The 25,407-nt window shown below is 38.5% G+C and overlaps 1 protein-coding gene across 1 annotated transcript in view; it reads left to right on the top strand.

Moving 5' to 3' along the window:
* Nucleotides 1–552: 552 nt before the first annotated feature.
* LOC133657125 (exportin-5) overlaps nucleotides 553–25,407 on the top strand; it is a 41,800-nt gene continuing 16,945 nt past the window's right edge. The window contains exons 1-16 of the mRNA XM_062058073.1: nucleotides 553–822; nucleotides 3,258–3,379; nucleotides 3,447–3,519; nucleotides 5,482–5,619; nucleotides 6,975–7,157; nucleotides 7,284–7,310; nucleotides 8,106–8,291; nucleotides 8,412–8,488; nucleotides 8,556–8,588; nucleotides 8,666–8,756; nucleotides 15,583–15,666; nucleotides 15,815–15,940; nucleotides 16,013–16,103; nucleotides 16,188–16,304; nucleotides 18,187–18,302; nucleotides 20,433–20,588. Coding sequence (XP_061914057.1) covers nucleotides 721–822; nucleotides 3,258–3,379; nucleotides 3,447–3,519; nucleotides 5,482–5,619; nucleotides 6,975–7,157; nucleotides 7,284–7,310; nucleotides 8,106–8,291; nucleotides 8,412–8,488; nucleotides 8,556–8,588; nucleotides 8,666–8,756; nucleotides 15,583–15,666; nucleotides 15,815–15,940; nucleotides 16,013–16,103; nucleotides 16,188–16,304; nucleotides 18,187–18,302; nucleotides 20,433–20,588 — 1,722 coding nt within the window. The 5' untranslated portion in view covers nucleotides 553–720. The remainder of the gene's footprint in view (nucleotides 823–3,257; nucleotides 3,380–3,446; nucleotides 3,520–5,481; nucleotides 5,620–6,974; nucleotides 7,158–7,283; nucleotides 7,311–8,105; nucleotides 8,292–8,411; nucleotides 8,489–8,555; nucleotides 8,589–8,665; nucleotides 8,757–15,582; nucleotides 15,667–15,814; nucleotides 15,941–16,012; nucleotides 16,104–16,187; nucleotides 16,305–18,186; nucleotides 18,303–20,432; nucleotides 20,589–25,407) is intronic.

The following is a 25,407-nucleotide window of genomic DNA, read 5'->3' as shown; positions in this document are numbered from 1 at the left end:
TACCTGGTTGTCCAAATCAGGCATAATAATGTGTTAATTCCACGACTGTATATATCGGTATTGGTTGACATCGGTATCGGTAATTAAGAGTTGGACAATATCGGAATATCGGATATTGGCAAAAAAGCCATTATCGGACATCCCTAATTCTTAGTTTTTATTCTAATTAGGGTCCAATAAGCCCAAATAGCAAAGAGAAATATATTTATTTGTCAGCGCATTTAAATTGTGTCCCTTGAAAAAAATAATAATAATACATTTCACCATTAAAATAACAGTGTGAAAGCCGACACCATAGCGTGAGTGACAAACCGTGTCTTTGATAGTTTATTATGAGAAGGGAATAGGCAGTGTTTCAAGCCAACAACATCGATTATATGTAGGAATGACTTAAAAGATGTTTTGATGATGAGCAATTCACATAAAAAAGTAAAACGTGTGACTACTAACCTAACCCCGTTCTCTCTTACCACCAAAATCCACGGTTTTGCATCACACGAGCAGTCTATTCACGAGTGTGCCCTCGTCATTATAGACGATCTTTGCACACAACTACAACTCCCAGCATACGCCATTTCTACGGCAAGCCGAAGGGCCCGAAAAAGACGAATTTGGTGCACGTTGGCTAACAGCCTTTGAGAGTGGACGAAACATCCGACAAGCAGGTGGTTCGTTGCGGCTTGTATCGTTACCTTAGGGTGCCCGACGCTCCGTTGGAACATGGCTGACCATGTAGCGGCGATGTGCGAGCAGCTCATCAAGGCTCTGAATGTGACCATGGACGCAGAATCCACGCAAATTTACCGATTGGAGGCCCTCAAGGTAGCGTCGTTATTCCCGGCTAGCTGCCTCGCTAGCATGCTCAACTTGGCATTTAATGCGTGACTCGTTGGTTATACGACAAAATGATGTTTTAGATGAATAAAAATACGGTCTGAGTATTAGTAGGAGCTTCGTAATGTTACTTTATTGGCTGTTTAATGTCGGCTAAATTAGCAGTGTTGTGTGCAGATGTTAGCTTGTTAGCTCGCACTGCTGGTTTTACATTCATTCAAACGCTAGCATTAGAAAAGTGTGTCCACCTCGTTCGGGGGTCAGCAACCTGCGGCTCTAGAGCCACATGCGGCTCTTTAGCGGCGCCCTGGTGGCTCCATGGAGCTTTTTCAAAAATGTATAGAAATGGAAAATTAAAAACGGGGTGAAAAATATATATTTTTGTTGTAATATGGTTTCTGTAGAACAAGGGTGTTAATCTCAAATACAGAGTGGGCCAAAATTTAAAACTGAATGAAGCCGCGGGCCAATGTTGAACAAATTAACCTTTTAACAGGGACCCAAACAAGTTTTGCATTGAATTTTGAACAACCAAGGCTTATATAACTTTATAGTGACATGCAAAATCGAGTTTCAAATAATAATAATAATTAAAAAATATCAATGGCATATCAAATACTTTTCTATTTGCAGCCTTCTGAGGTAAATATCAACATTAACTTTTTCCACAGGCTAATAAATTTGTAAATAAAATATCAATGAATAAACCAACCATTCAGGTCTTTAAACTGCTCAGTTTGCAACACACTGATCTTATCTGACGTGCCCAAGCCAGATACCTGGCATCTTTTCTTGGATGCTAGTTCATTAATGTCGGGGCTCAGGCTTTGAGCTGAGGCAACCTTCATTATCCAACCAAGGTGTTCATCAGTCAATATATCTCGTAGTCCACCCGGACCACAGTCTTGGGGGCGTGCTTTAAAGGCACTGCCTTTAACGTCCTCTACGAGCTGTCGTCACTTCCGCTTTTCATCCATTTGTGCCGGCCCAGTCACAAGATATGTGCAGCTTCTGTACACATGCAACGCATACTTGATCAACAGCGATACAGGTCACAGCGAGGGTGACCGTATAAACAACTTTAACACTGTTAGAAACATACGCCACACTGAATCCACACCAAACAAGAATGACAAACACATTTCGGGAGAACATCCGCACCGTAACACAACATAAACGGAACATTTCTCTGCCAGTTTCTGCATCCCACAGGGATTCTTCTTTTGTGTTTCTGCACCTGCGGTTCCCACACAAGGTTGCAACATTGTTTGTCAACACTGTCTGCTCTCATTTTCTCGCACATTTGACCCTCCGATGTTTGTCAACACTGTCTGCTCTCATTTTCTCACACATTTGACCCTCTGATGTTCTGTGTACCTACACTCTGTCCTCCTCCTGTCTAGGCCTACTGTGCGTGTGTGCGCGCGCGCGCGCGTGCGTGTGTGTGTGCGTGTGTGTGGTACACAGAACATCAATTTCCACACTTCTATTAACCCGGACATCTTATATCTAATAGAAATATGTAGGGGGGGGGGGGGGGGGTGTGGTCATTAAATACGTATTCTGATATATGTTCTTCACAGAAAATGAGCCAAAGTCAGTGAGTCTCAGTTTGAAAAATGTATTCATTGTATAATTTTTCTTTTAATAAAAAATGAAAACGGGTCCCACAGACTTGAACACCACACAAGGGTTAATATGTTTGTGGTTATGCTTCACTGGCGAGTGCCGTTTTGTCCTACTAATTTCAGCGGCCCTTGAACACACCGTTGTGTGGACTGTGACAACCGTTTGTTTACATGTATAACTTTCTCCGACGCTGCCGCAGAAAGACATGTTTTATGCCACTCATTCTTTGTCCCATTATTATTACACATTATCCGTATGTAATATTGGCTGCATGTCTGATAGTTGTTTGTGTGCCATGTTGTTCCAGACCAGAGCAAACCTTAGCCGGATTGCAAATACTATAATAAGTCAATTTCCTTTAACTTGGACACACACATCTATACCTTTGGTCATTCTAAGACCGTAATTTCTGGGAGTTATCTCAGCCTCTGGGAAGTTTTACTAATGGTTTCCAATGTTGTAAAATGTGTCGAATAAATAATACATTATAACATTTCTGTCAACAAAGATTTGCGTCACCCTGCGACACATAGTCATTTTGATAGTTGGCTATTATAGCTAATTAGCCACTTATATATCATGTGTTGCCATCATTATAACCCTTATATAAGTCTTTTAATTTTTTGCGGCTACAGACCGATTATTTTTTTGTATTTGTGGTCCAATACGGCTCTTTCAACATTTTGGGTTGCCGACCCCTGACCTAGTTCAAATAGCTGGTTGTCATGTCATTTAGCTGTTTTTTTTACACTCAGGTGTCCAATGTAATGTAACTGTGTTGTCTCCTTTTGTAGTTTTTTGAGGAATTTAAAGAGAAAAGCGACCTGTGTGTCCCCTGCGGCTTGAATTTAGCAGACAAAGCTCACGCCGCTGTCATCAGGCACCTTGGGCTGCAAATATTGGAGCATGTCATCAAGTAAGTGTTTTAATATTTATGTGATGAGATAACTACCTACTCACCTGGTCATTATTATTTCTTGCAGGTACCGATGGAATGACATGCAGCAACAAGAAAAAGTCCAAGTAAAAGACTGCACCATGCAGCTGTTACTAAATGTAAGTATGATGCATGGTGCCATGGTTATCAGTAGGGACGTAACAATGTCAAAATCTCACGGTACGATATTATCGCGGTATTAAGGCCACGGTAGGATATTATTATCATAATGTCAAAAATAAAGATGACTCGGAAAAAGTGCTTTAGTGTGGAAAATTAACTGATACTTTTGTTATGGATAAAGACACTTACCGTATTTTCCGGACTATAAAGCACACTTAAAATCCATTTTTTCCCTCAAAACTCGACAGTGCGCCTAATGTGCGGAATAATTATGGTTTTGCTTACCGACCTCGAAGCTATTTTATTTGGTACATGGTGTAATGATGAGTGTGACCAGTAGATGGCAGTCAAACATAAGAGATATGTGTAGGCTGCACAATGATGGCAATATGACTCAAGTAAACAACACCAACATTTTATATGTTCCATTGAAAATATAGAACATTACACACGGCACTCACAAATCTACCAAAATGTTTTAGTACGACTTTGGTAAGCTATGAAGCCGCACCGCTTGATGGATTGTACTGTGCTTCAACATATGAGTATTATTATGGTGTGTGTATAAGGTAAGACACATTATCTGACGTTTTGTTTCGCAATATTATGCAAAAGCAACTTTTCTTACCTTCTGGTACCTGCTGATCTGTATTTGGGATCTGCATAAATCCTGAAAAATTGCGCTTGTCCGCCTTTCTAGTCCGTGGTCGATAAGCTTCTTCTTTTTCTCTATCTTCTTGTTATGGGACATTCATCCTCCGCTGTTGCCATTTCTAATATAAAGGGTTCATAGAGCTGACTCTATTATCAGAATGTGTCAAATACTTTTTTTATGTAAAAATACAACTAGGCTATATCCAGTTATATCATTACATGGTTTTATTTATGCCTCTCAACATGCAGATTGCTATTAAAGCAATATGTCGAATGTAATTGTGTGTATTATTTGTAAAATATCCAACTATTTACAGTGAAACACTGCAACGTCAACAACACGTTACACAACAAAACGTACCGTAATTCAAAGTGTGCAAAACTGGAAGAAAAAGCGTTATCAAGGTAACAGTTTGGCATTCAGAAACAAACTTTCTCTGCTTTTGTTTCCTGTAGCTTATTTTCTTCACCTTTCCACCTTGTCGTCTCAAATTATGTAGCAACCTTCTCTCACTCTCTCTTGTACGGCACCACACATTTTGACCAATCGCACGTGGCTTTAATGCAAAAACGGACGAGGAAAAAAACAACGGCTTGTTGGGAGGTGAACGACACAAGTGTGAAATATTCATACCGTATTTCTCGGACTATAAGTCAGTTTTTTTCATAGTTTGGCCGGGGGTTCGACTTATACTCAGGAGCGACTTATGTGTGAAATTATTAACACATTACCGTAAAATACCAAATAATATTATTTAACTCATTCACGTAAGAGACTAGACGTATAAGATTTCATGGGATTTAGCGATTAGGAGTGACAGATTGTTTGGTAAACGTATAGCATGTTCTATATGTTATAGTTATTTGAATGACTCTTACCATAATATGTTACGTTAACATACCAGGCACGTTCTCAGTTGGTTATTTATGCCTCATATAACGTACACTTATTCAGCCTGTTGTTCACTATTCTTTATTTATTTTAAATTGCCTTTCAAATGTCTATTCTTGGTGTTGGGTTTTATCAAATAAATTTTCCCAAAAAATGCGACTTATACTCCTGTGCGACTTATATGTTTTTTTCCTTCTTTATTATGCGTTTTCGGCCGGCGCGACTTATACTCCGAAAAATACGGTAATTGGCTAAAAAAAAACTTGAACGAGTGAGTGAAAATGCATGAAAATAAAAACAAATATGTTTAGAAGAACTAGCACAAAATCAATTAATAAATGAATGTATGGGAAGCACTTTTACTGTCCGTACATACTCCATAGGATTTGGTCTGACTCCTGTTTGTTCTCAGGGTACACGTTCTATTCTGGAGGAGGAAAGCTACATTAAAGATGTCCTCTCACGAGTGGTCGTGGAAATGATCAAGAGAGAATGGCCTCAGAATTGGTCAAATATGCTCGAAGAGATGGAAAGTCTGTCTGGCGAAGGGGTGAGTCCATTACAATGCATGCTGTTATGTTCTGTCTATATGTTGATAGAATGTTACTGGAAACCTGGTCCAACTCTGATTGGTGTGTATTTTGAAACAATTTTGCCTATAGAAAATAACGGAAACCGAATTATTCGTTGTCAGTGTCAAACTGTGGTCGTCATAAAACCTTGATCAACTGTACAGGCAATAACCTGAATTGTCATTCAAGTGCAAAAGAAAGTTAACCTCTAGTACAATGTACAAACAACCAAAACAGTCAAGGCTTTAAAGGGGAACTGTACGTTGTTTGGAATTTTGCTTATCGTTCACAATCATTATGACGACGGATGGATTTCTTTTAATGCATTCTAAATATTAAATACATTCGATCAAAAGTCCGCTTATCATGGAGCTTATGGGAGCTGGTCAATTCTGGCCACAAAAAACATCCAAAATCCTCCCATTAGGGTTTTATATACATAATGTTAGTATGTATGTACTGTACAAGTAGATTAATACAAGTTAGAAAGAAGATAATATCACAGTCACAGTCAGTACACAACACGTGTGTGGATCCATCCATAAAGTTGTGGTATCAACACCAAGGGTAGTATTGCTATATGATCAATACTAGAGTGATTGGATCGATCTTTTCTTTTTCTCAATGTTTATTTGTTTTCAGTAATGTTTACAAATTCATTAAATAAATAATTGGACACAGGAGAACTTTGAGGGCAAAAAAGATTTAAGTGAGTAGTACATACCGGTAGTAGTTTTTGCTTTTCTTCAGTTACTTTGTACTATTAATTTGGTTTTGCTCAAACAATTGTATGTATTAAAAGAGAATAAGGGACTAGTTTAAATATTGTGCTGATATTGTCAGAATGTCAGTAGCACTCATGAATACATTTAAAAATTTACAGTTAATACATGTGATCGGTATTGGTATCAGCCGTTTTCACTCATGGATGATTGATATTGAATCACCAGTATAAACCCCTGATCGGAACAGCCCTAGTTTTTAGGTTAAATTATTATAAAAACAATAAATTGTCCTGTTTTTATCTTAAAACGCCTTTTTATATTGTGAAAAGCAGAAATTAGTTCTTTGATGCGATTACTGATGTCAGATATCTAATTCCATGATGACAAGCCAATCTGGGGGATCACATGCTGCAAAAAAACATGGACAGCCAAAGAAAAAGCAAATAACACTCCCTATTAGAAGTGTTACCATGTGTGCCTAGGTCATAAAATTAGTTTATATTGAGCATGCATACTGAATGAATTACAATGGAATTGATCAAATACTTCCAGTTGTCATATGCACATTCAAAGTACTGTATACATATTGTTGTTGGATTCATCAACAGGCGGCACAGACGGAATTGGTCATGCTGATTTTGCTGAGGCTGGCGGAGGACGTGATCACCTTCCATACGCTTCCCCATCAACGGCGACGAGACATCCAGCAGACACTCTCACAGAACATGGAGAGCATCTTCAGCTTCCTGATGGCCATTCTCCAACTTAACATTGACGATTACCAAAGACTGGTATTTAAATCATATTTGTATACAACAACAAAATAAGGCATATTGTGTATAAATATGTGTGTCTGTGTGTGTGTGTGCGCGTGCGTGCGTGTGTATCTGTATAATTGTATTTTATTTTTTTTGCAGAAAGGGTCGCCAGAACATGAAATGAAGGTGAGTACATTTCTGTCACCTTTGGCCAATTTATGGCGCTTCAACCATCCCTGTGAATTATGCGTTGCCTCGCAATTTTGTCTAAAGCCCACAACTTCCCCGCACATTTTACTAATCTGTTTATACATGATTAATGTGATCATTGTTCTGTGATTAATCGCATGAATAGATATATAATTTAACACTGACATACTTAAAGTTAAAGTAAAGTTAAAGTACCAATGATTGTCACGTACACACTAGGTGTGGCGAAATTATTCTCTGCATTTGACCCATCACCCTTGTTCACCCCCTGGGAGGTGAGGGGAGCAGTGGGCACCAGCGGTGGCCGCGCCCGGGAAAACATTTTGATAGATTTTTGAGCGCCGTGTGTAATGTTCTATATTTTCAATGGAACATATAAAATGTTGGTGTTGTTTACTTGAGTCATATTGCTATCAAAGTGCAGTCTACACGTATCTCTTATGTTTGACTGCCATCTCCTAGTCACATTTATCATTACACCATGTACCAAATAAAATAGCTTCGAGGTCGGTAAGCAAAACCAGAATTATTCCATACATTAGGCGCACCGGGTAATAAAGCGCACTGTCGAGTTTTGAGAAAAAAAAAGGATTTTAAGTGCGCCTTAAAGTCCGTAAAATACGGTACTGCAAAGTAATACTTATTGCATAGTTTTGTCTTATTGAAATTTCACACGTTTATACTTTATTTTTAGATGATCTCCTGTCTGTCAAAATGGTGTCGTGTGTAAAAAAAATGTCATATGACTGTCGCCATCTCATCTTATGTCAGGCCAGAGCCCACTGCAAAGTTGCCGTGGCGACCTTGAACACGCTGGCCGGCTACATCGACTGGGTGTCCCTGGTGTACATCACCTCGGGAAACTGCCGTTTGCTGGAGAGCTTGTGTCTGCTGCTTGGCGTGCCGGAGCTGCAGCTGGAGGCCGCCGAGTGCCTCCTCATCGCCATCAGCCGCAAGGTGTGTCACAGTTGCGTCTTCTTGATGCAGCTCCTGTATTAGATCTCATGAGATGTTGTTTAGTGTAGTTGTAGCTGATCATTCTGATTGGGTTTGTGTGCGTGTGTCATTGTTCCACAGGGCAGGCTGGAGGAAAGGAAGCCCTTCATGCTGCTGTTTGATGACGTCGCCATCAATTACATTCTCTCCGCAGCCCAGTGAGTACTTTTACCAGACATCATCCCTCCGTCATGCCTACGAATGTTTCAATATGTCTTCTTACAGGTCAGCAGATGGGCCCACATCCTCTGAAGGGCAGTAAGTAGATGTCACAAGGACAGATGTTGGCTTTGGTGAGGTGTCCAATACATCAGTTGATGTTTTTGCATTTGTAGAACAGTTCAGGTCGTGGAGCGGCGCTACTTGTTCCTGAAGAGGCTTTGTCAGGTGCTGTGTGCTCTGGGAAGTCAGTTCGTTTCTCTGGTGGTAAGTTTGCAAGTCTTTAATGTTGAGTCATGCTTTTTAAGGCTGATACACACATAAAGAGTGATATTTTATCTGTTACAGACCCTACATATAAAGGCAAAAAGCAGGCATTGAGCAGTTTTGATCTTTATTTGTGTGGTGTGCTAGGATAATATCAGCACAGCACAGCACAGCACACACGTCGACAGACTAGTCCTCCAAGTCTGAAATCTCGCGTGAAAAAAATGTGAACTAAAAGGGTGGGCGTTGTAAATATAGATAGTTTTGATACCAAAGTGGGTATTGGTATTGGATCCATACTAGTATGGTGGGATCGATACTTCTATCCTAATTTCTCTTTTTTACGTCCAGCAAATGACTTGATTATCCTCAGTTTTTGCAACTGCACCGTCTCGTCTGGTCCCGTTGATGCAAACTGCGTTTTTTTCCACATATATCTGCGTGTCATGTCAGTAATTTTAGTGGTTTTATTTACATTTTAAAATGGATATTTTTGGTATGTTGTTACTTTTTGTTATTTTGCTATAGTGACTTTCTTTCTCAATTGTCTGTAGTATTACAGAAAAGGGATATTGTATATACTATTGCATTGTTTTAAATTGTTGTAGTGGGTTGTAAAATATTTTTATTTGAAGAATATATTTTTTTTCCTGTGTTTTTACAAAATTATTCAGTGATCGGTATCAGTATTGGCGATACTAGCTCTGTATTCACTGACTAATAATAATTCACAGTATCACCCACGCTAGTGTTCTAACAATATCAAAGAAGAAGCTTCTTAACAACCAACTGCTGTAGCAACTAGTGGTTAGAGTGTCCGCCCTGAGATCGGTAGGTTGTGAGTTCAAATCCCGGCCGGGTCATACCAAAGACTATAAAAAAGGGACCCATTACCTCCCTGCTTGGCACTCAGCATCAAGGGTTGGAATTGGGTGTTAAATCACCAAAAATGATTCCCGGGCGCGGCTACGCTGCTGCCCACTGCTCACCTCACCTCCCAGGGGGTGATCAAGGGGATGGGTCAAATGCAGAGGACAAATTTCACCACACCTAGTGTGTGTGTGACAATCATTGGTACTTTAACTTTTGACTTTAACTTTTAACTAGTGGAAAAACAGGCAATAGAGAAGAGTACATAGGTGATGGTATTTATAAAAAAAAATTAATAAAAAGACTATAAAAAGTAGTGGAGACAGCTTGAACACAGTCTTTATAATCTACCGAGCGAGCTAGAGCAAAGTATGTTCTCAAAGTATCTACAATGCTTTTTTACCATCCTGATGGCCTATTTTCTATACTACATCAACATTCACAGACTGAAGACATGTGAGGCATTGGTGTTCCCCACAGACATGAAGAGTTAAATATTGAACACGTGTAAAGCGGACCTGCGCCTTTTTAGATTTTTTTCCTATCGTTCACAATCATTTTGAGAGACAACAACAGACACGTCCTTTTTAAAAAACATTTTTTTTAAAGATGATAAAAAAAACGCTTGGAAGATGCGGCTAATGGGAGTCACTGTATCCTTCAAAGCCCTTCAAGCTAACTTCAAAACACTCCATACGTTTTGTATACACACTAATTCTTGTATTATTTCTTGCACGGCAATAATGCGTTTAATGCGCACGTTGGACATCTGGCAACAACCCCTTCCGGATACAAACACGCGAGTGTGTTCTAATCATGGCAGATTTGTTAACAAACAACGAAGACAACTATTTTTGGACAAGTGAGGAGTGACAACCCTATCTTTTTTAATCTGAATTAATGGAGGATGAACTACTGCTTCTAGAAGCGAGCACAAAGCAAGAGTGAGACATTGGAGCAGACGGAAGCCGAGAGAGTGAGGTGAAATTGAATCAAAGCTACACAATATTGAACTTTAAGCTAAGCTATTTATACATAAATGGTGTGCTTACTCATAATTCACCAGAAAAAAATGTCCCAGGCCTGCTGGACCAAACTGTCCATCGAGTGAGTCACACTTTATATTACCTACTCAGCGGCCTAGTGGTTAGAGTGTCCGCCCTGAGATCGGTCGGTTGTGAGTTCAAACCCCGGCCGAGTCATACCAAAGACTATAAAAATGGGACCCATTACCTCCCTGCTTGGCACTCAGCATCAAGGGTTGGAATTGGGGGTTAAATCACGTCGTGACTTGTGCAGCCCTTTGAGACACTTGTGATTTAGGGCTATATAAATAAACATTGATTGAAAAATGATTCCCGGGCGTGGCACCGCTGCTGCCCACTGCTCCCCTCACCTCCCAGGGGGTGAACAAGGGGATGGGTCAAATGCAGAGGACATTCATTGGTACTTTAACTTTAATATTGATCATGATACACGCAGCACATCATGCATGTTATTGCAACTACAGTACATACACTGTCTGGCTAGGTATGTACAAATAAAACATGAAATGTGGGATAATACTTTAAAGATACCTTAATAGACTGACTGAAAAACATGAACAATCATATTACTTAGACTTAGACACACTATTGATCCACAAGGAAAATTGTTCCACACAGTAGGTCAGTTTCAAAGGATGGAAATGGTAAGGATGGAAAGGATAATGCAGTCTACTTAATACCTGCATTATCCTTACCATCCTTACCCTTTTCATCTTTTGAAACTGAGCTACTGTGTGGAACAATTTCCTTTGTGGATCAATAAAGCTTGTATAAGTCTAAGTAATATGATTGTTCATGTTTTTTCAGTCAGTACAGATTGTTGTATCGCATTGTGTTGTGCATTACAAACTCAAACGTGTTTCTTGCTGATGTAGAAGCTAGCTTATCTCTCACCGTAGTTAGCTTTTACTACTAATGCCGTAGCACGCCCACGTGTTACTACGCTAGAAAGAGTTCCTCAGTGTTCGCTCTTACAATAACAATGTCGTTATTATACAGGTTATGGAACGTAAATTAGGTATTGCTGACGGTTTTTGAATGCATTTTTAAAGTGATTTAGAGGTCGAATTGATTGTTCCCGTTAGCTGCATTGCTCGCCTCAAAGAACGTGACGATTTTTATGTTAGAAAGCGAATAAAAAAACACTTATCTTGTCTCTCATAATGATTGTGAACGATTGGAAAAATTCCAAACAAAGTGCAGTTCCCCTTTAATATTTGTCATTGTCGCACTGACCCATTTTGGAGGCAATTATATTGCCAAATTCACTCTAAACACACCTAAGACCATCAGACGATCTTACAAAAAAATCTCATTAGACATAAGATAATCGAGCATTTGCTGTCTTTGGTCGGAAGGGGGGAAATCGGGACATGAATAGCCCGATTGTCTTTTAGCATGTACCCCACTTCAGCCATGTTTGCACCTAGCACGTTTTAAATTTTTAGAAACCATTTAGTTGCTATGTCTTTAATTATCGTTTTTAATGGGAAGTAGAAGCTCTACGAATGTCCTGAACACCTCGGATTCAAAAGTGCATCAACAACTTCCCATAGCTGACCTCATGTTGTCCCTTTTAGACAAGTGCCCCTGGCTGCAGCCCGCAGATCGAGGAGGGGCTTATTTTCCCTAAATGTGGGCTGGTCTAAACGTTTAACCCATGGGTTCATCCCTGCGGGCTCCATCTGGTGGCGGAGATCTAGCAGCACATTCTCAAACGTCAATAAAGCACAGCACAATGACTTAATATGGAAAAAGGTTCATGTATTTGATAGACTTAGACATTCCTACTTTTAACTTGTCAAATGTATTTTTTTACCATGAAAAAACAAACAAAAACATATATATATATAAACCATAGCATTTCCATAAGAGAAACCATAGCAACGCCGGTAAACAAACCCCGAGAAGCCCATCCCTATGAGTGCTCCCCGCGCTACGGTCATCCGGAGGCGCACAGAGCTTTTGGGCGTGATATTATATATATAATCGTATTATATTATATACTATTATATATAAAGCTCCGGTAGTCGCAAACTGCAACAATCACTTTCTCCTCCATGCTGCAGTTTACCCTGGACTGCACTACACTGCACTGAGTTTGACGGTTGAATGCTGATTGGCTGTTACTTGCATGAATATTTTAATAATCGACTTGTTTGTCTATCCATACATAAGTTTATAATGTACAATATCGAAGTTGGTCTTTATTCGTTTCGAAACCGGGTTGCTTTCGCGGTTCAAGGTAGTCAGAGAGCGGCAACTTACCTCAAGGCAGAAAAGCGCGCAGTAGTATGGACTCCGACGGAAATACTTTCTCCCGCTTTCTGTTTAAACGTTTAGACCAGCCCACATTTAGGGAAAATTTAAGCCCCTCCTCGATCTGCAGGCTGCAGTCAGGGGTTACTCCTTTTAGAAGCAAACTAGTTGAGCTAGAATCAACAGCGTCCCCTGCTGGTTTCAGCAAAGTACGGCACATAATTTTGCCTCAAAATTTTTCAAGAAAAGTTTGTTTGGAAGTTATCGATTAGTTATAATGCTAATCAATAGTTTTCAAGTTGCAGCTGGTTGTATACTTACTTATATTTTCTTTAAAGCAAATAATTTTCCGGTAGCTTGCATGTTTACGTAGCACTTTGTTGCTAGGCAGATTCAAAAAGGCTTCGGCATTGTCATTACCCAAGTGATGCGCAAAGACTACGTCACTTCCTGTCACCTTGGTTTACGGCAGTTATGCTTGTGCATCTTGTCAATGTTACTATGATCATCTATGTTTTAATAACAATGTCATATAAAAGATTCCATACAAAACATATGTTATTTAAAAATACAATATTTATTTCGAAACTGTACAGATCCGTACAGAAAGTGAACAATGTGTTTAGCTGTACTCAGAAATCCACATTTTTTACTAGGGACAAGCGGTAGAAAATGGATAGATGGATGGATAATACTACATTAATTCACAATACTGAGAATATTCCCGGGCTCTGTGATGAGGTGGCGACTTGTCCAGGGTGTAGCCCGCCTTCCGCCCGAATGCAGCTGAGATAGGCTCCTGCACCCCCCGCGACCCCGAACGGGACAAGCGGTAGAAAATGGATGGATCGATGGATTCCCGGGCGCGGCCACCGCTTCTGCTCACTCCTCCCCTCACCTCCCAGGGGGTGATCAAGGGTGATGGGTCAAATGCAGAGAATAATTTTGCCACACCTAGTGTGTGTGTGTGTGACAATCATGGGTACTTTAACTTTTTAATAAATGTCGACTTTTTGTTAGGCCGCATATATAATAATATTGTACAATGTAATTGGGATTTGTTATATAATGGGTATATTATATAATAATATAATATATCAGTTTATATTATATACTGTATATATAATATGTAAATATTACATATGTTATATTTTATATTGCTACTATGGTAAATTTTTTGTCTACTTTATACCTTTTGTTTTCACCCTCTTTTTGTGCCCTTGTGTGCACGATCCTTTCCACCCTTTGTAACTGAACTACTGTGTGGAAAAATTTCCCTTGTGGCTCATTAAAGTTTGTCTAAGTCTAAGATATAAATTTAAGTGAAGTGCGATGTATAAAAAAATAAATTAAAAAAATAAACATTTTAAAAGATAAATATCTGAATAAATTGCTGAATTTCCCCCAGGGATCAATAAAGTACTTCCTTTTCTATTCTATTCTAAATTACACGATGGTAATCATTAGCAGTTGACAAGAGAGTGAAAGTGGTTAAAATTGCGGCAGTAATGTTTTCAAATTTTTTAAAATCCATCCCTTGTTCAATTTTATATTCTTGTTCTCTTTTACTACTGGGTAAGCTATTTTTTTTAATACAAAAAAAACACAGTGCGTAATGTCGCAAAAGCTCTGTCGTAAAAAACTGCTCGAAAAGAAGTGACGTAGTCTTCTCGCATGCGTGGACTGATCAGGTCTTCCCGTACCGTTTGTTAGTTACTGGCATAACAGCCTAATAGGCTAATGGTGAAAAAGGTAGCATACAAAAGTCCACTAAGCTCAACTGCACTGCAAAAACTGAAATCTAAATAAGATTAAATATCTCAAATAAGGGTGATATTTGCATATTTTCTGTCTGATAAGATAATTCTTCTCACTAAGCAGATTTTATGTTAGTGTTTTACTTGTTTTAAGGGTTTTGGTCTTAAATTATCTCAGTAAGATATTACAGCTTGTTGCTGAGATTTTATGACCTATATTGAGTAAAACCTGCTTGAAACTAGAATATCAACTGTTGCAAAGCTGTGTCATCAACACTCACAAGTACAAAACTACTTTTTTAAAGTAATAATTTCTTACTTCAAGTATGAAAAAAAAAACATGACTTTGACACACTTGTGTCTCATATTAAAACAGATGACAGCCAAATGGACTTTGCTGTTTTATTTTCAATGAAACAATAGAAAATACGTACTCATATAGTAGTACAGTTATTAGTGAGAATATACTTATTTTAAGGTATTTTTGGGTTCATTGAGGTTAGCTAATTTTACTTGTTTTGGAAAGTCTTGACAAGCCAAATTTTCTTGTTCTATTGGCAGATAATTTTGCTTAGTTCAAATAAAATACCCCTAATTTTATTTTATTTTTTTCTTGTTTTTGAACACTGACTTTTTGCAGTGTGAGCTCTGCCATTTTTGTACTGTAACATAGTGCTAAATACCCCCATTGTCTCATTCATTCTAGTATGGAAAACAACGCTAATAACAAAGTGATACAACTACTTGTTGAAAGAGAGGCTTTTTAATCCGTTTGGTCACTACACACAGATATGGTATTTAAAGTGTATATGTTATAAATGTTCCCCACATCCGTTTGGTCGCTACACACAGATATGGTATTTAAAGCGTATATGTTATAAATGTTCCCCACAGGGTTCTGAGGTCAAAGTGGAAGTTCCTCCAAATCTCAGCAAGTACTTGGAAGCTTTGCTGGCCTTCACCACACATTCCAGCTTGGTAAGAAGAATTGGCAACCTCTGTTTTTTTAGCAACGCAGTGACCTTTGTAGTTGTTAGCATGTCTATTTTTTAGCACCAGAGCAGCTTCTTTATGCTAAATCAGTGTGAGCCTACGACCTCAATGCTCTTCTCGTTCTTCTTCACAGTTTCTTAAGGCGTCCACTCTGCCCACTTGGGCGTCCATCTTCAGACATGAGACGCTCTCCCGCGACCCCGTCATTTTGGAGGCGGCCGTCAAATACCTCAAAACGTCCACTACCATCCTCGTCAAGGTGAGCGTTGTCATTGCATTGGCACTTAAAGGGCAAACTGGATGTCTATTCACATTTTGTCTTTCTGTACAGACGGGCTTTCCATCCAAAAATGATAACCCAAGCTGTCAGTACTCCCGGGTGGACTTTGACAGTGATGAGGATTTCAACCCTTCCTTTAACTGTTAGCAGTTTTTCTCTTAAAATGTTCCTCATTGTATCCCTCTATTAGTTTCATTAAATGTTTTGGTGCTGCAAACCCCTGCAGCTTTCCGGGCGCAACTGGGAGAGGGCGTGAGGTGTGCGTGTAGACTTGTTCCCTCTGAGGCTTTTCTGATGGCAGCCATGTGGTTAAAATACCAGCTGGACGACAGCAATACCACACGTACGTATCACTCCTTGTCCCTCTTTGTGAGCTTAATGTCTCAGTGCCCATAGAAGACTTTCAAATCACACTGTATGGTTCCTATTGGACGTGTGAATTTTTGATAAGGTGCTTAAAAAGTCTGCTTACACACAGGTGGCATTAAAACATTGTTAATAAATATTTTGTCGATTTAAAATTAAATTATTTTAATTGTATGAATGCTCTAAAGCAAAACTTCTTCTTCTTCTCCAGATTTTGCTACCCTCGGGCAGACGCTATAGGGTGCTAAAAGCAGGCACAAATAGACTAAAAAACAGTTTTTACCCAAGAGCCATAGTAGCATTAAACAGGCACTGAGTGAGCACAATGTGCCCATCATGTCCTCATGTGTCATGTCATTTTATTTTTTCGGACTATAATGTGCAATATTGTTATAAGTGTATATGTATATATATGTATGGATATGTCTATGTGTGTGGATATATACATATATATAGATACATATCATCTTTTTTATATTTTTTTACTATTTATATTACTAAATTATTGTGTATGCACCTTAGGGGATCTGCTCCAATTTCGTTGTTCTTTGAACCTGTTCACTGTAATAATGACAATAAAACTCTATTCTATTCTATTTTGGCACGCTCTACCTTCCACATTTTTCATCCGATTCAAACCGTTCCAACTTTAAACCTTTCCGCTATTCGGGAGTCGCAGGCTTTCCCTTGACAATTGTATTGACAAATTCCCAGATTTCCCAGAACTCCCGGTTTTCCGGGACATTTTTCCCATTCAAAATGAATTGGCCATTTTTCAAACTTCCACCATTTCCACATTTTCCAACCGATTCAAACCATTCCACCTTCAACACATTCCTCCATCCTGGAAATTTAAACTACCTTTTTTTCCAAGTTCAAAAAAATTCCAGGATTTTCCAAAGCCCTATTTCCACCCTTTATTCTGGCGACTACTTCCACATTTTTCAACGCATTTCATCCGTTCCACCGTCAAAACATTCCTCTTAATTAGGAGAAAAACAAAGTTGTTTTTTGAACTGGAAAAATGACCGGTTTCCCGATATTCTAGGAATTCCGTAGTACCATTTCTCAATTCAACTTCAACATTTCTCGACCGATTTGAAAAATCCCAACACCAGCCATTTAATTTCATTCAGACCTGTCAAGATTTTTACCATTTTCAGAAAAATTTCTGCTTTTCCTGAAATTCCCAAATTTTTGGGCAAATTCCCATTGACATCAATGGGACATTCTTTAAAGTTCCACAACTCCCACATTTTTCATCTGATTCAAACCTTTCCAACTTCAAAATATTCAGCCTGTTTGGGAATTGTGTGCTCTACTTCAACAATTCTAACAAAATTCAAGGATTTCCGTTCAACTTCAGCATTGGAGCATTCACACGCAATTCCTTCAGGAATTGCCTCATCTAGTTAGATTAATGAATGATTTAATATATTCTAATGATGTATGAATATGCAAGCTTATAGATTGATCCTGAAAATGTAGAAGCAGTATAAGAGCCACATTGAAAATAAAAAAAGAAAGAAAAATAGTAAATTGTCAAAAAAAGTCGATATGTTACAAAAAGAAAATTGTATTCTAATATTAAATTTTTTACATGTTATACTCTTTTAACAAAATGGTGACATCTGTCTTGTAAAATTGCAAGTTTAATTTTGAAAAATGCTTTTTGTTCCTGTACAATTTTTAAACTTAAAAAAACAAAATCCAGCTTTATTCTCGTAGCGTCTTCCTTTCTTTTTACAAATAGCCTTTTGCAAAAGTACTTGGATTTCCCTACTGTTGGGGAGCTCCAGTTAAGTAACATAAACTTACATGTCCTGATGCCGGCTTATTTTACACTCATCTTTTTCCAGCTGAGACCGGCGATGGCCTGGGCTCCAAGCACTTTCCCCCAGCGCTCCAGTGGGAAGCTGTGACCATCTTCATGGATTGTGTAATTTCACAGATCTTGAGGAGCCTTGAGGAGGAGGTAACAGGCAATTAAAACAATTTTCAGCCCTATAAAGTATAAATATAACATTAGGATGATAGTTTGATGGATTGTTTTATGAACTGAGGTTCTAGATCAGGTGCCCCCAAACTTTTTGACTGCTGAATTTCCCTTCGGATCAATAAAGTTATGATTATTATGATAATTTTTATACCAAATAATATATTGTAAGAATCAATGTTTTGTGTTCTCCTCCACAATTTTTCTTCAAACTAATGTCTTTAAAAACACATTAGCATACAGTATATGCAACACACTGTGTAGCTCATAAATGACAGTGGCATGTTCACCCTACTCAATGAACCTTGCAGGTTTAAAATAAAAACATTAATAAAAATAATAATATTCATGTTAGCATTTTAGATAGCTAGTGTTTAGCAACGCTCTATAAAGTATTATTTGAATATCTTAGTATTGCAAAATAGCAAGTTACCTTTAGGACAATTTTGCTTTAATTTAGGATGTATAGTAAGGGGGTCCCCGCTCCATCTCTATCAGTTTGCGGTCCTTGGCCTGGAAAACATTGAAGACTCTTGGTTTAGACTGTAGTACTAGCAGCAATAATGGTGAGGAGGGAGTAAGGGTATCCTGCAGAGTTATAAATAAAGAGTTCCTGTGTTGCTTAAAATTGTTGTTCATGAGTTATTGAAACAAGAAACAAACATAACATTCTTCACGTTGTATGCATGCTCTTTAGGCTTATGGAGGCAGATCTCCGCTCAAGTGGTCGAATACTTTGACTTTTGTGACCGCTTGTACTGTATTTAAAAACCGGATAAATGCACAATGCAAAGAGACACTGTTCTCTTTGACTTGTAATGCATACCTCTCTTCGCTAAATATAGCGTCAAAGTTGCAAAATTGGAACCCCAGACCCCTTCTGCTGCGTCTTAGTCTTCCGCAAAGCAGGTGCATATGAAGCAGATTTCCGAATTTGTTTGAGCAAGGGGCAACGTAGAAGCACCAAATCATGTCTATGCAGACTTTAGTAGGGGTTGTCCTGATACTAATATTTTGGTACCAGTACAAACATATACAGGTATACTTTTCGATACTTTTTAAAATAAAGGGGACCACAAAAAATTTCATTATTGGCTTCATTTTAACAGAAAATTTTAAGGTACATTAAACATATGGCTGTCAAAAGTGTCCCAACTTGTTGGAATACCTACTCACACTTGATGCATGATTTATGTGTTGAATAACACATACAGGGAGCAAGGAAGTGAGGAAGCTGCTGATCAGTCTAAATGGTAAATGGGTCATACTTGTATAGCGCATTTCTACCTTTTTTTAAGGAACTCAAAGCGCTTTGACACTATTTTCCACATTCACCTATTCACACACACACATTCACACACTGATGGCGGGAGCTGCCATGCACGGTGCTAACCAGGACCATCAGGAGCAAGGGTGAAGTGTCTTGCTCAAGGACACAACAGACGTGACTAGGATGGTAGAAGGTGGGGATTGAACCAGTAACCCTCAGATTGCTGGCACGGCCACTCTCCCAACTTCGCCACGCCGTCCCCTATGATGTAAACATAGGCACACCTGGAAGTGAACATGGCGCCGCTCTAAATAGTTTGTCTGCTTTAGTGCTTATAATAACAATATCACTAATACTTGGTTAATATTCAAGTCACAAAATGTAAATTGAGTATTAGTGGTGCTTTTTGAATGGTTATTTATCAGATTTTAGGGGTGGAATAGTGGAGCTAAAAAAAAAGCATAGAGAGAGCATGCAAACCCCAAGGATTATAAGATAATCGTGGCTCAGAGGGTATACCGGCCATGCCACCAACTTGAGGGTTCCACGTTTGTATCCAGCTTCCGCCCTCCTAGTCACAGCCGTTGTGTCCTTGGGCAAGACACTTCACCCACCTTGCTCCTGATGGGTCGTGGTTAGGGCCTTGCATGGCAGCTACCGCCATCATTGTGTGAATATGTGGATGAATGTGATGTATATTGTAAAGCGCTTTGGGTATCGTTTCAAGTATAGTAAAGTGCTATATAAATACAGACCATTTACCATTTAACCTACGGTACTTACCAAAGAATAGATAATAGGGCTCTATGTTAACCTTGGTGTCCCCTCTTCCTGTGTAGAAGTTACCTGTGGATCAGACCATGGAGCTGCTGCAGGGCTTGCTCAACTACAAAACCGAAGATCATCTCATCATGTCCTGCGTGCTCACCAACGTGTCTGCTCTCTTCCCGTTCATCAAACACAGACTGCAATTACTGCCTCAGGTCCTTTGCAAGGTCAGTCGTGGCTATTTAATTGACGTAGCATCCGATTAATATTTATGGTGTGATTATGCTGTACAGTCTGATCCCTGCGGGGGATATTTTGCAGGCTAAGCTCAGAGAATATGATGTAAAATGTATCAGGAAGCACACATTTATTCAAGGCACCAAAGCCTTAGCACCCTTGCTGCGTGTGGACATCTGCTCAGTGTGGTGTCACACCAGCATGATGGATGATAGTAGTGCTCCACAATAATTTAGACAGACGAGCCATCAGACTAGGACTTTGCTGTAGCGCTTCACAAGGCGAGCAAAGCTGTTTAACCTTATTCCTCACAAACCAAAGAGCCAATACAATGCATGCATAGTCCTTAGGGCAATAAAGATCCTTGAATCATAGAAGGCATCTCTCTGTGAGGTTTGCATGTTTTCCCCACACGTATGTGGGTTTTCTATGGGCACTCAAGTTCCCTCCCACATTACAAAAATATGCATATGGTAATTAAAGACTCGCCATCAGGTATGAATGTGAGTGTGAATTAGGGCTGGGCGATATGGCCTTTTTTAAATATCTCAATATTTTTAGGCCATGTCGCGATACACGATATATATCTCGATATTTTGCCTTAGCCTGGAATGAACACTTGATACATATAATCACAGCAGTATGATGATTCTATGTGTCTACATTAAAACATTCTTGTTCATACTGCATTAATATATGCTCATTTTAAACTTTCATGCAGAGAGGGAAATCACAACTAAGTCAATTGACCAACACTGTATTTATTAAACAGTTATTAAGCAGTGGCACAAACATTCATGTCATTTCCAAAACAGAAAGTGCAAAATTGTCAGTCATTTTAAAACAAGCTATATGTGCACTTTAGTGCATGATGTCTCTAAGATGACAAATCAAAACAACACTAAATTAAAGTGCACTTTTTGTACAGAACGCCACTACAATAGTTTAAAACAAATAAAGTGCACTTTTGTACATGATGTCACACAAGATATTTCAATAAGTGTCAAATAAAAGTTAGCTGCTTAATAGGAAATCAAATTGTGTACGTCCTTCGCTATGTGGTAGGTTCCTGCGGACGTTATCTCCGTCTGTTGTTGACTATTTTTTTCATACGGTGTTGATCTGGAAATGTTTGCCTCTGCATTTTGATGGTGTGGGCGTGTGGCACCGAATGGAGATGTTGACATGCGGAGTAAGCACTCTACATTCTCTAGCAGGTGACTTTTCAAATGATGCTACATACTAGCAGTAATGCTACTTTTTGTAGCAATGCATTTTCCCCACACTTGACAAATTACGGTTGTCTGTTCGACAAAATTTCCACTTGAAGCCAAACCACCGCCAAACGATGGACCCCGTGCTGTTTTTCTTGGGAATTAATTCTTCCTTCATTTGTTACCAGATTCGCACTTTCTTTCTCTCGTATTACCAGTCGCACCACAGCTAACTTTAGCCATGCTGCTACCTCTCTGCTGCGCGAGGGCGTATACGTATGTGACGTATGACTTGACAGTATGTGACGTACACTACCGTTCAAAAGTTTGGGGTCACATTGAAATGTCCTTATTTTTGAAGGAAAAGCACCGTACTTTTCAATGAAGATAACTTTAAACTACTCTTAACTTTAAAGAAATACACTCTATACATTGCTAATGTGGTAAATGGCTATTCTAGCTGCAAATGTCTGGTTTTTGGTGCAATATCTACATAGGTGTATAGAGGCCCATTTCCAGCAACTATCACTCCAGTGTTCTAATGGTACAATGTGTTTGCTCATTGGCTCAGAAGGCTAATTGATGATTAGAAAACCCTTGTGCAATCATGTTCATACATCTGAAAACAGTTTAGCTAGTTACAGAAGCTACAAAACTGACCTTCCTTTGAGCAGATTGAGTTTCTGGAGCATCACATTTGTGGGGTCAATTAAACGCTCAAAATGTCCAGAAAAAGAGAACTTTCATCTGAAACTCGACAGTCTATTCTTGTTCTTAGAAATGAAGGCTATTCCACAAAATTGTTTGGGTGACCCCTAAACTTTTGAACGGTAGTGTATGTAAGAAGGTGTGCTCGCTGTCTGTGAGAAGGAGACACAAGAAGGAGTGGGAAGAGCCTGCAGTGTAATGCCCGCGGCTAAAAGCAACTGTGTGAGAACGTATACTCGAATATCACGATATAGTCATTTTCTATATCGCACAGAGACAAACCCGCGATATATCGCGTATATCGCCCAGCCCTAGTGTGAATAGTTGTTTTTCTATACTTGCCCTGCGATTGGCTGGCGATCAATCTAGGATGTCTTCCGCCTATCGCCTGAATTCAGCTGGGATAGGCCCCAGTTTATCCGTAACCCTAATGTGGATAAGCGGTATAGACAATTAATGAATGAAAAAAACCCAAAAGTTTTCAATTACACTCAACTGAAGACAGTACCAGGTTTTTATTAAGGGAGGAAGCTTTTATTTACGCTAAAGCATTTTTTTATTTTATTTTTTTACAATAATGCATAATGAAATGAACCGTCAAATTGCTGGGTTGCAATCACATGACCAATAGGCACTTTCGGCCTCGACCTCACTTACAAGGACTTTAAGAAGAAAAGATAGGTGGCACATCATCATGTCTTTACATCTGGAGGGGTCCACATATGAAGCATTAATCCATAGGAGACAATGTTGTACCGGTACTCATTCGTGCATCGTTAAGTACCGTATTTAATTGACCTAACGAGTGCTGTGACGCTAATGGGAAAAAGGTGACATTTTTTTGCAGTTGATTTTTGCTACAATTATTAGTCTAATCTATAATTTCTGTTTGTTTTATGGTGTGACGTTCATATTTTATCTCATTATTTAGCTATAAATGTCCCTGTTGTTTAGCAATGTTTGCTTGCGATATCAAGATTCATTAGGCTGTTGAGTCTTTCCTGCACATAAACTATTAAGCGTTTAAATTTTGTTATGAAAATCAACTGTCAAATCTCTGTCACTTGTACACTTTTCACTTTTATATCTTCTTTTTTGTCTTTTTTTTACTATTTATATTACTATACTATTGTGTATGCACCTTAGGGGATCTGCTTCAATTTCGTTATTTGAACCTGTTCACTGTAATAATGACAATAAAACTCTTATTTTATTCTTTTCAACAACAAAAATATGGTGGAGTGGAACAACAATCACAATATTTATTACTTAGACTTAACATGACGTTAGTTTATTTGCACTACCAGGTCTTTGTAGTCATATTTAGGCATAGCAAACTACAAAATAACACAAACTAATGGGATCTATTGTCTTTTTTAATGTTTAGTTCTGCTCTCAAACACTAATATAGCAGAGAAACACAAATCAAATGTTCAAAGTTTCAAACAAACATTTCACATAGTGACCGTTGCAGACGCGTGCATGGTCCGATTGTATTTCACAAGACGATGAAAGTGATTTTTAAGAGCCATTTCCTTCGACGCACTTTCGTTTTTTCCCTGACTTTATTACCTTTTTATGTCGGAACTCCTATGAAAGGTATTTTCTATCACTCTATTTTAACGATTGGAACACCCAAGAACAGATCAGCAATACGGCATTTTCTGCTCAAACTTTACTGTCACTGTCACTTGTTTTGATGCTACGCTCAAGCTGGTTGACCATCATGTGAATTAAGCTGCAAAGAAGAAAAACTGATGTGACGTCATATGCAACCTCGCAATATTGATAATTTATTATTTAGTGTAATACTTAGTTTAGTTTTAGTTTAGTCTTTATTTGAAGGGACAATGCACAGAAACATTAAGCTCAAAGACAGATATGTTCTGTACCAGATTATAGCTAAATAGCTAATTTCCACCTGCAGTCCCTGGCTACCTAAATTAAAGGGATACAAAAAATCATGCAATAAAATTATGACAATAAAATCATACACAAGTATTAAGAAAAAAGTCATAAAATGCCCTTTTATGGACACATACTTAATATACAATACAACTAGGGATGATGTTTGATAAGAAATTATCGAGTTCGAGCCTATTATCGAATCCTCTTATCGAACCGATTCCTTATCGATTCTCTTATCGAGTCCAGATAGGTTGTTGTATATGGAAAAGAACACACAATATTTGGTTTAACAAAATCTCACTTTTATTATATAAGAAAAAAATAAAATCTAATAAATAAATAAATATTGACTGTTACCCCCCTAAAAAAATAGAATAAAATAAATAAATATTGACTGTTGTTACCCAAAGTATATTAAGTGGGATTTTTCAGAAAAACAAATATATACAGTAACACAAAAGCAACCTGTCTCTGGGATCACTATAGGTGTATAAATAATAATATAGTGTCAAATAAAATCAGTCCCTTGGGCACAAAACTGAAAATAATACAGCTCTCCAAAAAGTGCACTTCTGCTGCTATTTGACATAACTGTTTGTTATGATGCTTTGACATTTTTGCACTTTATTTCTTTATTGAAAGAAAATTCTATGAAGAGAAAAGTTGTTTGCAAATGTGGTTACAATGCTAAAAAACACTTTATTGTGTTAACATAATTTATTTATAGGGGGAAAGATGTGATGTTATGAGCTAGAGAATATAACAACTACACTACCCAGCATGCAACGGGAGTGACGAGCATGCGTGGTAGCCCCGAAAAGTGTTGTTGCATGTCGTCACCCGGCAGCTAAGAATGAGGTTATGAGCACGCTGTGAAAGTAAACGTCAAGAACTCAGCCAACACGCCTCATCTGCATTATTTATAATTAGACCGACAACACATATACAGTGTGATTTTGTTTTGTTTACCAGGAAAGAA

The sequence above is a fragment of the Entelurus aequoreus genome, linkage group LG09, assembly GCF_033978785.1.
Source record: "Entelurus aequoreus isolate RoL-2023_Sb linkage group LG09, RoL_Eaeq_v1.1, whole genome shotgun sequence".
Taxonomy (NCBI): Eukaryota; Metazoa; Chordata; class Actinopteri; order Syngnathiformes; family Syngnathidae; genus Entelurus; species Entelurus aequoreus.
Note: the sequence above shows the minus strand (reverse complement) of the source record. Positions and strands in the feature narration are given on the sequence as shown.